At 43.3% G+C, this 12,860-nt stretch overlaps 1 protein-coding gene across 1 annotated transcript in view; it reads right to left on the bottom strand.

Annotated features, from left to right (window-relative positions):
• Window positions 1-667: 667 nt before the first annotated feature.
• Window positions 668-12,860, bottom strand: part of NUP210 (nucleoporin 210) — a 47,499-nt gene continuing 35,306 nt past the window's right edge. The window contains exons 29-40 of the mRNA XM_077786041.1: window positions 12,404-12,495; window positions 11,589-11,763; window positions 8,834-9,009; window positions 7,665-7,882; window positions 7,056-7,192; window positions 6,251-6,374; window positions 5,209-5,355; window positions 3,827-4,080; window positions 2,918-3,137; window positions 2,687-2,782; window positions 2,479-2,562; window positions 668-2,029 (exon numbers count right to left, since the gene is read on the bottom strand). Coding sequence (XP_077642167.1) covers window positions 1,929-2,029; window positions 2,479-2,562; window positions 2,687-2,782; window positions 2,918-3,137; window positions 3,827-4,080; window positions 5,209-5,355; window positions 6,251-6,374; window positions 7,056-7,192; window positions 7,665-7,882; window positions 8,834-9,009; window positions 11,589-11,763; window positions 12,404-12,495 — 1,824 coding nt within the window. The 3' untranslated portion in view covers window positions 668-1,928. The remainder of the gene's footprint in view (window positions 2,030-2,478; window positions 2,563-2,686; window positions 2,783-2,917; window positions 3,138-3,826; window positions 4,081-5,208; window positions 5,356-6,250; window positions 6,375-7,055; window positions 7,193-7,664; window positions 7,883-8,833; window positions 9,010-11,588; window positions 11,764-12,403; window positions 12,496-12,860) is intronic.

Here is a 12,860-nt window from a genome sequence, read left to right as displayed (position 1 = left end):
ACAGGTGAGGTGAGCTCCTCGAGCCAAAGCCTGGCTGTTGCTTGCAGGAGGTTGGCTCCTGAGCCATACCAGCTCCCTACTTCATACCTTTTTTTTCCTTAACAGACACTGCAACTTTTCCTAAAGAAATGAAATAAACAGCAAGAATTTGCCAAAGTACTCCCACCACTTGGAGCAGTTTGTTTTTCAGAACATTCAGTGCCAGATTGCTGAATGGGAAAGAGAAACAACAGGAGAGCAAAATCTCTCCTTTAATCTTTTCTGAAGAGTTTATCACAGGAGCACTGAGATATTCACAGCCCACTGGTTTCTTGCTGAATTCAAGTGATTCAAGTGGAAAAAAGATCACATCTTTCTTTTAAAACCCAAATGAACAAAATGGGAAGTTTGAACAAACCTAGAAAATGAGCAGCTGCTTCTACAGTCATCACTGATTTCATCAGGAATTGAAGATGCTTTGTGAAAACTGGAAGAAATCTCTGACAACAAATACTAGTGGAAGAATTGTCAAAATATTTAAAAACATTACATTGCCAACAGAGAGAAAATTAAGATTGGAAAATTGTGATTGCAAACACTGAGGGGCTGTAGGAAGTGAAGTTCAAACAACAGCCAATGCTAAATTCTAAACAGCCAAACTGCAAAAAATTCTTCAACAGCAACATGATGGAATCTTTAAAAGCTTTATTAAATAATAATACAGATTTAAATAATATAGTCCAGTGCTAGACTCTGAACAACCATACCACAAGAAAATTCAAAATAAAGGAGTCTTGAAAACTTAAATACAGATTCAACTGATTATCTACAGCCAAACTGACCTTTTTTATGTAGTACTAGCATTTAAGGCACAATTTCTCCAAAATTAGCCAGTAAGTTAAACAAGACTCAATACAATTTCATGTAACAATCCTTTTGTTTATAACACTTTGTGAAACCAAAACTCCACGCCATGCACTGGGTTTGCATTCCATTCATCTATTTGCCTGCATAGTTCTGCACACAAAGTATTTTGTTATTTCACTTTCCTTATGGTCCTTAGCAAAGTTCAGACAGACAGAATATTATTCACAGTTAAATCTGGGATGCCTGATATATGTAAACAAAACCCTTATCTGATAGTTGAAAAACCCTGCTTACAAAGAAAAGTGACTGGGATGTGATTATATCCTCAAAAGAAAGGATTCCTACCAGAAGAAGGGTGCACTTAGAAGGCACATGCTTTCACAGTCCCAGTTCAGAAAAGTGTTTACAGTACCAAGGAATACTGCAGTTGTACCCAAAGCAACTCACACTAAGTTCTGAGTTTATTATTTTTTATTCCTTTTCCAATCATTGTTATAAAAAAACTTCTAAATTATTCACAGTTGTTCTAGCATTTCTCAGGCTAAACCAGCATATTGTGCTGGTGAATCCCAGTGAAAGGCTAAACAAAGAACACTTATCAGTGCAATACAATCCTGAGTTTTTGGAACACAAAACAAAAAACAGTTCTTCAAAACAAAAAAATCCTTCAAAATTTTTGGCTCATATTTCACCTGTTTTTCTAATTTCCCCTTTTTAAAAAAAGTTAATTAGAAATAAATCTTATTTTTATAAAAAGTAAGTAAAAAACTGTTATTGCTCTAACTTAGATATAACTTCTAATTGCTTGAAGAATGCAAGAAAGCCAGACTAGCCTAAACATTGCTTTTTGTGCAGGCAGCAAAAAACAACAGATAAAACAAGCTTTTGAGAATTGAAGCACTGACATAAAAAACAAAAATAAACTCAGAGCCCTAAATAGTAAAAAAAGTAAATAAATTAAGGACCTAGTAATAGTCCAGGGCAAACCTGAATTACATCCCATCTGCTGAAGTTGCTGAGCTTGTTAAGGCACTGAGCTGTACATTTGTTTTGATCTGATATGAGGAGAAGCCGTGCTGCCCCTACTGAGAGGCGTAACCCGTGCTCCAGAGCCTGGCCGAGGGGCTGCTCTGCCTGCTGGAGGCCTGGGAGCTGAAGGAATGTGCAGGTGACCCGATGGAACCTGAAACAGGGGAAGGAGAAGACAATACTCAGGCTTGGGAATGAATGGTGGGAGAAGGAGCAAACAACTGCTCTTGAGCATCTGCTGGACACTGGCAATGAACCTGATGATCCATTCCAAGTGAAATCATCCCTTTAGCTCAGTGCCTCTTGGAAAGGTACCCTGCAAGTATCAGAGTTTGTGGGTCTTCCCGTTCAGGACTTAAGTCTGAGGGGAGCACAGTACATTTCCCCTCAGCAAGTGACGTTCACTTGAATTTGCCTTATTTTACCTGAAGCATCACCTGTGTGTACAACCATGCCTGCAGCTCACTGTAACTTCAACACATCTGTAAGAATGTGAATTATTTTTCATTGCCACTCTTGATTACAGACCTTCCTACATTCAATTCCAGAGCAATGGCCAGACTAATCAATTAATTCCCTTCTAACTGGGTGACAGCTGCTTACTGTTAGGTGTGTGCTGAAGACTTGTCCTTGGGTGGAATACTGGTTGATTGTGCCGTTCATTTGGTGAGAAAAATGCATGGTAGGCTGCAAGACAATTGAAAAACAAACCAAAATAATTTTGCATGGCAATAATTCCTTTTTATCTTACAGCTAACGCACTGTAAGAAGCTATGGAAAAAAATTCTTGTGCAATCTTTCCTTCTCTTACCAATGATCATAACAGCTGTCCCTGCTATGAGTGCAAAAAGCGTGAAGATCATCACCTGGTAAGACTCAACAAACTGCTGGAAGAGAGTGGCTTCATCTGCAGAATTGATTAAGAGGAGGCAATATTGAGTTAAAAGGAGCATCTTCTCCAACCTGCTTTAAGAGTTAACCTCATAAACATCAGAGAAATTAAAGGTTTCTGCTGGCATACGGAGTGCAGAGCTAAACTTACATCTCACGGGTGCAGTGGTTCTGTCAGTCAGGTAGATCACTGTCACTGGGATGGTGATGGACTGGTCTGTCATGGGACTGGAGACAGTCACACTGGTGGACAGGGAGCCCTGGCTGGGAACTCTGGGATCAGCCAGGCTCACAGTGTACACCACGTAACTGGGCAGCCCATAGGACTTCTCCTTCTCCAGCACCTTCACGGCTGGGGACTCGCATTTCACCTGCACAGGGAACATCCAACCTGGAACAGACTGCTGGCACGGCACAGCACAGCTCCCTCTTCCAGGCCAGCTGCCAGCAATGGGCGATTCCTCAGAAACACTGAGCAATTCACCCCTCCAGAGGAGTCAGGTGCACCCTTACAGTGACACCTGCAGCATTTCCCCCTGCCTATTGCCTCTCACCTGCCCCGTCCACAGGTCTGGGCTAACCCCACACAGCCAAAACCCACAGAGCCTCAATGGGCTGTGTGAGCTATGGGCAGTCAGTCACACACTTACTTGGGCAAGACTTCTCCACAGGGGTAAAGCAGGTTTTGGCTTCCTGACCCGTGAGCTGGCTCACACATGCCAGGCTGTATGCCCAGGTGAGCCTGCCACACCTGCACGAGCCCAAAACCCGAGGCCAGGCTGGGTGGGCCCTTGAGCAACCCAGTGAGTGAGTGGCATCCCATGGCAATGCATTGGAACAGGATGAGCTTCAGGGTCCTGCCAACCCAAAGCATTCTGGGATCCAGTGAAAAGTAAAAACTGAGGAATAATCATCATTCCAAGATGAGCATTTCCAAATCATCTCAGGAATAAACCTTGACACGGTGAAGATGGCAGGGAGTGCCTCGCATTAGAAAGCTGCATGTGACAGCTCAGAATGCTCTCAGCTGTGCTGAGACACTCCCTGGGAATGCACTCACCTCCAGGCTATCCAGGATTTCCCTGGCACCAAAGATTCTCAGCACGGAGCTGCCGTCCTGGTTGCTGAGCAGCATCTCGGCCTGCTCAGCGTAGAACCAGCGGCTGAAGGGCACCTCGGTGCCCTGCTGCTGCTGCCCGGCCCCGGCGCTGCCCCGCACCGCCGCCGTCACCCACAGCGCGGCCCGGCTCCTGCTCAGCTGCTTCAGCTGCTTGGCCCTGGGGCTGTGCATCCTGATGGAGCACCTGTAGTGTCCTGCGGGAACAAGACAGCTTGGAGGGTTTCTCTCCGTGCAAGATTGCTGGGACTTCTTCAGGGAAAAGCTAACAAAGGTGGTAAAGCTCAGCCAGCAGTGATGAGGAGTGCACAGATGGACTGGGACCGTGTGTCTGTGGAGTCAAACATCACAATTCCAAGTACTACAACTAAAGAATTATTCCTTGTCCCAAACAGGACATCATGAAAAAAACCATTATGCTGGTAACTTCCAGTCACATTCTATTCTAATATGCAATGGAGACTCAGTTTCACTTTGAACATAACACACTAATACTGAAAAGCTTTACTGAAAACAAAACTGAAAATCCTATTTCATATTCTTTTCAACTAGTGTTAAAATTTTAGCCACCCACCATCACCATCAATCTGTGAAGATGTAGTTTATTTATAAAAGCTCCTTTAAAAGTTATATATTCACTATGTTTCTAGTCTCATATGGGACCAATTAATCTGTTATTAGCAGTAAAGGTAGTAAAAACTTCCTAGAGAATGGAAGATAAAAAGCATAAGTAACAAGGAAAACTTGCCAGGTGCATTTTCCCCTTATTTTCTTCCCCTAGCTAAGTAACAGAGGCACATGCAGGGCAGAATAGGGGTTTACACAATGGGTGCAGGGATTAATCTAACAGATAATTAATGTTCTTTCAGTAAGGCCCATGGTGGTTTCATGCTGTTCTAAATCAAGTTACACTTTCAAAATATTAACACATTTTGTAGACTTGACCCACTGAAACAAGAAGTGTCCGCGTGAGCAACTCACTGAGGCCTGAGCTCCTACACAGCAAAGCCCAGAGGCTTCAGAAGGAAAGAGAGGAGGTTGATATTAGATGTTAGGAAGAAATCCTTCCCTGGGAGGGTGGGCAGGCCCTGGCACAGGTGCCCAGAGCAGCTGTGGCTGCCCCTGGATCCCTGGCAGTGCCCAAGGCCAGGCTGGACAGGGCTGGAGCAGCCTGGGACAGTGGAAGGTGTCCCTGCCATGGCAGGGGTGGCACTGGGTGGGCTTTGAGGTCCCTCCAACCCAACCCATGGTGCTGGGATTATGTGGAATCTGCTGGACCAGAGAGCTTGTGTTTGTCTGCAGCATGGAATCTTGTCATCTCTTACCTGAAACTGCATCAAATCCAGGTTCTGCCACAAAAATATCCTGTGCTGGGAAGTCAAAGGCATCACTGTTGAAATCGAGATGACAACTGATAATGGACTGGGGCTGTAACTCAGCAATGGCTTCAATCTGAGCAGGTGAACACTCCCCTAGGGGGAAGGAAAAAAATTCATCTCTAATTAAATACAAAATAAAACTGTAGCTGATTAAGTTGAATTAATTAAAAGTAAAATCATGGCTTGTAGCACTGAGTTATTCTACCACCTTCTGAAATAGTTTCACAAGGTTATGAGGGTCTTAATATCACTGGAAATCACAGACAGCTGCCTTTGCTCAGGGTCTAATCCCAAAGAGACAGCAATGAAAACTTCATATGTTGTGGGGTTTTCTTGACAGGAATAATTTATTTACAGGAAAGAATAAGCTGCAAAGAATCTTCTACTCGCATGTCTCTCGAATAACTTACATGATCCCGGGAGCCTTGAGTTAGATTTTAGTATCTGGTGAAATGATTTTTTGGTAGGCTAATAACTTACATATGGCAAAATAAAATACTATTGGAAGAAGTGCTGCTTGTTAAGCTAGAAGCTAAAAGGATCCGTAACCACACAAAATACAGCACATTAAATAGAGAACACACTATGATGCTTAATGTTTGCATTGATTCTAACTGGTGATAAGCTCTGTCAAAGATTTAAGCGTGGTAACTAAGTAAGAAAATGTAACAACCCCAAGAAGGCAATTGCAATTAAACATAAAAGCAATTAGGTGATTGCCCATTAACTGTCGTTCGTATGATCAAAAATGGTACCTCTACTGAAATCTACTGATTTTGTTACTTGTGAAATATTAATAGTGCTCCAGAACACCTTCCAAATTCTATCCCATGGCTCCTAGAGCTCCCGGGACTCTACAAAGGCATTTGAGGTTCCTGGGGATCTTGTTACCCTTAAACAATTAACAAAAACCCCATAACACAAACCAAAGCATAATGAATCAATAAACAAACAATAAACCATCAGCATAAATATTTTTTAATCATACCTTTCAAATTTTTGTTTGTTTCCCCAATTGAAACTATGACTTTTGAAGCTGCCACTCCCTGCAAGCCTGCCTGCACACCACTGACATACATTGCTGTAGTCCTCTGGGGTGCATTAATCAAGATCTGAAAACAGGATGAAACACATTGTTACCAAAAACTGTTTCAACAAATAAAAATGAAGGCAAAACCAGACTGGATTAGTTGTAAAAGACTCCACAAAGCCATGTTTTTCTTTGAAATCCCAGATTTCTCTATTATTAGAAAGTGCCTTTCCAAGCAATTTAAGCTAGCAAAAACATTTTGTCTTCCTACCCAAACCCCAGAAGTTAATATGCATAAGGCTTTATGTCTAAATTTAATTTAAAAAGAATGTCTAGTGCTTATGCTGGCTGATGCAGTGAATTGTGTCAACAGTACGACAGCATAGAGATAAACAAAATAATTTAATCTGATCAGTGATGCATGGCACAACACTTGAGCAACTTCTTGTTGGCATCTAATCCTGCAGTGAAGTTTCATTCATAATAGCAGCCATACTCAAAAATTGGTTAGCACCTGGAAGCAACTTAGCCAACAACAGAATCAAAGAACAGTAGAGAAGAAAAATCAAAATGGCTATGCTACATTTTCCTCCTTAGAAAAGATATTTTAAAAAAACATGATGTTTTGGCCACATACCAAACACTTCCCAACCATCTGCATTTCTAGAAGAACATTTCTAAATATTTATAATTTAAAAAAATCCACAGAATACAGTTTGGTTAGGTCCAAACCAATCTCAGCAGTAACAGAACAGTGCCTCACCTCTCTGTAGGTTTTCAGTAACCCGGGGATCTCATAGTAGACAGTGACCACCCCAGAGTCCCTTGCCAGGGCCACGCCAGTCTTGGAATCCACGAGAAGAAGAGCATTTGAGGAGGAGCTCCACATGCCTGGCAGGCCTGGAAAACATCACAGGGGCACTGCTCACACCCTGCTGCCAACTGCAGCATCTCCTGGGCACTGGTGTCTGAGAGGGCCACTGCCAGGCAGGGCACACATTCCCCCAGTGCCCAGGAACCACTCCGGTGTCTGAGAGTGCCACTGCCCAGCAGTTATTCCGACACAAGCCCATTAATACCAACAATCAAACACTGTGAGTGAAGGCAGGCCTGACTCTGCAGGAGTCCCACAGAACCAAGCCTTTCCAGCTAATGGAATAGAAATATATGAAGTGTGATGCTCAGGAATTCAATACAAGAGACATATTGCATAGTGCAATTAAAATTAGAGGAGTTGATCAAGCCTATTTTAATCATTAACAAGAACAGTGACATTTGATTCTGAACAAACATGGCAAATCATGCATTTAGCTTTGCTGGGACTGGTGTCCCACGGAATAGCTGCTAACCCACACAGCTGGAGGCCACTCACCTTCCGGGGCTGTCAGCAAGGTCCTCAGGCACAGGACATCCCCCACCACCACGTCTGGGAGCTCTGGGAAGATGGCATGTTGCACAGGCAGTGGGATGTAGTCTGCAGTGCCACTGTGCTCTGCATCCCACACCCTGAGCAGGGTCAGCCCCACGCTGACAGTCCTGATCACAAAGGTGTTGTTGGCGGCTCCCTTGGCGATCTGCACAAAGTCGTCCCTGCACACAAACACAAGTGCTGCTGCGTGAGGGAAGGCTTGGGAATGGCATTGTCTCTCCAACAGGAGAGGTATCAAACTCTTCAGCTGCCTGACTGCTTGTTTTCAGGAACAGTCATCTGATGAAGTCCAGCAAAGTAAGGAAATGATAAAAATTATTCAGGTGTCACTGAGGCAAATTACAGTTCTCAGTTCACCACTATGCTGAGGAAATACTGAGATCGTAATTATGCACGAAAACTACTTAATTGTGAGAATTGTAGAGCTTCTGAATGACATAATTTGCCTCTTTTTCCTTTTCTCAAGGGAGTTAGGAAGCCAAGAAATTTGAACACCAAAATGCAACTTCCCAGACATAATGTCCAGTTCTGATATCTACCCAAATTCAGCAAGGTGCTCTGCAGAAAACAAACCATGTTTCAGTAACAGCACTCGTGGTATTCTACTGAAGACCACAGGAGGCTGCTTCACAACATTTATTCTGCGAGGCAGAGACCAAAGCCTTTTGAGGCTTGTCTCTGCTGTGGGAAGGTTGCACAAGCCTATCTGAGGAGACAGCCCCTGATCCAGAATGCTCCCCACCTTACGTAAGCCCTCAGTGAGTCAGTGGATCACAGCACTGGGAGAGGCAGATGCTGATGGATCAGTTGTTTCTCTGGGCCACTGCTGCATGCAGGGGGATGATTCAGAGTCACCCAGAGCACAGCACCACTCCTGCAGGCCCCACTGGGACCACACTTATCTGGGCAGCTTTCCATGGCTAGGGAATATTGATTGCTACCTGCAACTCTCCTTCCTGCCACTGCCTCTGAAGGCTGCAGAGACAAAACCTTTGCTTTGCTACTCTCAGCCCAAGCTGTATGTTCACTTGGTATCCCTGGAACCACTTTTGTTTTATGTATGTCTGGCCTTTTCCTGCTCTGTGTAATCACCACCTGTGACAGACACCCACCTGTTGGTGGCAAAGCTGAGCACAGCATTGTGTGAATGGAAAGTATCTCCAGAGTTGTCCTGGAAATGGACTGTAAAGGTCAGTGTCACACCCAGGGGCAGGGCCTGCAGTGCCTCTTTGCTCTGGGTCAGCAGAACCGGCCTCATGGAGATCCTGAGGTAGGAGATGGGGCAGACCTGGAAAAGCATCGGCAGGGAGAAGGAAAGTTAAACTGCTTTTTATGATGCCCCTGTAAAAAGAATCGAAGAGAGTTCTTTTTATGTAAATATCCAGAGCTGCCTTTATGAGCCATCTGCATTTTGCCATATGCCAGGACTAACACATGAAGCTGTTGTTGCAAGTATCTCCATTCCAGGTTAAAGGGGCCTATGACACTGCCTAGTCCAGCCCCTCGCAAGCTGGGTTAGCCAGGGCCAGCTGGGCAGGACCATGTTCAGGCAGCTCGAGCATCTCCTCGGATGGAGACTCCACAGCTCCTGAAGCCTGTGTTCAACAGCCACCCCAGTAAAAAGTGCTGTCCCGTGTTCAGACAGTGTTTCCTCTGTGTTCCCCCTGCCCTGTCAGGCTGAGAAAAGCCTGGCTCTGTCTGCTTTGTACCCTCACAGCTGATATTTCTTAGCCCTTTTTTCTAGTACCGCTGGGAACTGAAACAAGAAACAATCATGAAGAAACATACATCACACACAGACATCAGAGAACACATTACTATCCTATCAATTCAAACTGGTAAGATTCCCTGGATATGCAAGTGAAGACGTGGCCCCATGACCTCTCTCCTAGTAATTCCTGAAATAAAAGGTGCAATTAATTGCCCAGGTATTAGAAGGGTAACTCGCAATGTATGTGTGAGTAAGGGGATGGAATGGTCACTGTTGCCCAGCTCCCCTGCAGCAGGTGAGAAAGCCAAGCTGTTCCAGGCAGAGCTGGAAGCTGACAAACCCTGAGGGCTCAGAGGCTCAGCTTGGTTCCCTCAGTGCCTCTCCTCAGCCAAGACAGAAGTTGGGAACTGCTCTGAACTCCTCAGGAGAGTCTGCTCCATTAACCATATCTGCACAGCCCCACGTTTCTGCTGTAACACTCCAGGCAAGAAAGGTTTTCTGAAGACAAAGACTTGACAACCTGTTCTTTTGGTGTTTCAATTGCATATTACTATTCTTGATTAACTTACCTAGGTTAACAAGCAAAATTACCCAACAAAAATAACTATATCTCTCATTTTATTACAGCTGTTAGAAAAGAAATAATAGACAGAGGAAGCAAAACTCCCCAATTATATTGAAAAAACTATTTTAAAAGAAGGCCTCAAGCTTATCTTGTAGAAAAATCCCTTTATTTTCCTGACCTAAGAGGCTCAGCTAAAATGTAAAACTTTGCAATCTGAAAATGTACATGTCAGAACTTAAAAAGGAAAGGACAAATTTGGCCTCAAGCAAAATACATCTTTGGTGAATCCAAAAAAAAAAAAAAAAAAAGTGGCCACAGGCTGCTTTCATCAGTTAAAATCTCCCTGCACATAGAGCTCTGCCCAACAAGCCGTGGTTACAAGCCAACAAAAACCCCATTTCCCTGACAGATTATCAAGCTTGCTTTACTTTAAAATCTCAGCAACTGTCTCACAAGGGACAACTACTATATGTAATATTGATGAAAACAGCCTTTTACTGTTAAAAGTATCTCAGGTTTTGATGTATTTTTTTTTTAATTCAAGAAAAAAATAAAATAAAATACTGAGTCCAGCAGGCCCAGGGAAGTGCTGAGCTTGGTCCCACACTAAGCTTACTGTCACTCCTTCACCCACCCTCCCTGGCTTATGTAAGAGCCCTTCTTTGGCCAAGCTCAAGGTCTAAGTGTTAGGTGATGCTGCTGCAGCAGTTTGGTTCTTAATTGTGTACACTTGTAAACAGACAACACCAGACCTTATGAAAGAAGGACAAAGTGAAGGAGGAGAGCTTTGCCTCAGAATGACACAACAGATTCAAGCTCATCTCCAGCTCTGTCACAAGTTTTCTGACAAAAACCTTCAGCAAAACCTCTCAAGCTCTCTCAGCTCTTCAGCCATAAAATGCATTGTGTTACCCCATGAGGTTCAAAATATCATTTCCATAAAGGCACTACAGTTGTAGTAAGTACAGGAAAATCAATGAGCTGTACAAGGTGCTGAACTGAGATGGGCCCTACTACAGAGAGCTCTGTATCACCATCTTGGGTACAGGACAAACTCACACAGAGGGATCTGACTTCAGTCCCACTGCGTGCTGACTAAATGGTGTTTGAGCCACCCCAAACTCATCAGACATTTTTCACTTGCCAAAGGGAAGAAACAAGGTCATCAGTAACAGAGCTGGAGATGAATTTGGGAAATTCCAAAATTCAAATAAAAAATCCACCAAGACACTTCACAGTGATTACAGGAACAGCAAACACTTAGAAATAACTTAAAGCACTCAATTGTACATTTTTCTCCTTTAGCTGGGACAGAGGGAAGATGCTGACAGTAAAAAGGGATAGGAGGAAGGCGAGCAGTGGATATCTCAAGGCTCATGCTGCCAGATGCAGAAAGTTCTTGGCTCAAGGATTTTTTGAACAGAGCTGATGGGCTTACATTCCCTGGTGTCCCACGGTTCAAAGCTCAGAACTGTTAATTCCCACACTGCTCATTTTTCAGAAGTGAAGTTCAAGAAGTGCAGCCAACAATCCCTGTTGGAGCAGTGAAGATGTACTTGAGGAAAGTGCAAAGGAAGGGAGCTGACAGTACCTTAACAGCAGCTATGATGGTCTGGTTGATGCCAAACAACTCTTGTGAAATCACTTCAATGGTTGCGGATCCGATCACAGACCCAGAGACGAGGAATCCTCTCTCATCAATTTTCACTACAGGGACTTTGTCTGGTCCATCCAGGACACGATAACTTAGGGAGGCAACTTGGTCCCTGAAGCAAAACAGAAAGTAAGGAACCCTTTAAATGTGTAAAACCATATTTAGGGTCTCTTCCAATACAAACCATTCTGTGATTCCATTAAACTTAGGGTTCCTTCCCCCTAAAATGCAAATACCTCTAAAGCTTTGCCCTCAGTGTGTGTTCTACTGTCTCTATCTGACCATTATTATGCTGGGAAAACTACATTTCATGCCTGGAATGAGTCTAAAGTGTCAGTCTTTGAAAACAGATTATGTAAAAAGAATTTCTCATTTGGGAATGACATTTTAATCTGAAAATCCAGCCATAACCTCTGTGTGCGAAATGCACAGAATTATATTCCACAAAGCCTCAATCACCCATCAAAACCTCTACAGGAAGCAGTCAGCAGGATACTGCTTTAACTGGCTCAGCTGCTTTTAAAAAAAGGATCTGAAAGTTCCCAATATTGAATTAATTTTACAGCTACAATCTAATAGAAGATTTGACAAAGCCTGAGAGAACAGTAAGATACCATGAACCAGCAGGTAAGCTGTGTATGAAATGGACGAACAGTGCTACTGAGAGACTGAAACAGCTCCCTTAAACACAACTGTCCTACACTGTGGATACAGGGCTGACACAAGCCACACTATGGAAACTGAGCACTGACCTGTTGGTCTCAAGTTTAATAAAGGAATTTGGTGACATGAGGATCTGCTCTGCTTCTGCCTCTGGAGTGACTAGATGAAGTTTTTCAAACACCTGGAAAGTAAGAGGCATTTTGGCCCACATTGTGTGCAGGCAGTAATTTAATTTATTTATTTAATCTTCAAAATAAATCAACAAACAAAACTAAACAGAGCTGTAACTTTCTTTCTTCTCTTGTATAATATATATGGTAAAACAAGACAACTGAACATGAGTATTTGAGAATGGGAGAGCCATTGTAGAGTATCTTGTAGAGTATCTTCTACAAGTTATTCTGAGAGTATTTATTTCCACGGTTATGGGTAAACTGGTTTGTAGTTTGTAGTAAATTCAAGAATTTTCTTCAGCATGAAAACAGAGGATTTCTCAAGGGAAAGGTGTTGGGAACGTTGGGAACACCATATTCACCCAAGTTACTT

This window comes from Lonchura striata, chromosome 12 (genome assembly GCF_046129695.1).
Source record: "Lonchura striata isolate bLonStr1 chromosome 12, bLonStr1.mat, whole genome shotgun sequence".
Taxonomy (NCBI): Eukaryota; Metazoa; Chordata; class Aves; order Passeriformes; family Estrildidae; genus Lonchura; species Lonchura striata.
The sequence above is the reverse complement of the archived record's forward strand: the minus strand, read 5'-3'. Positions and strand labels throughout refer to the sequence as shown.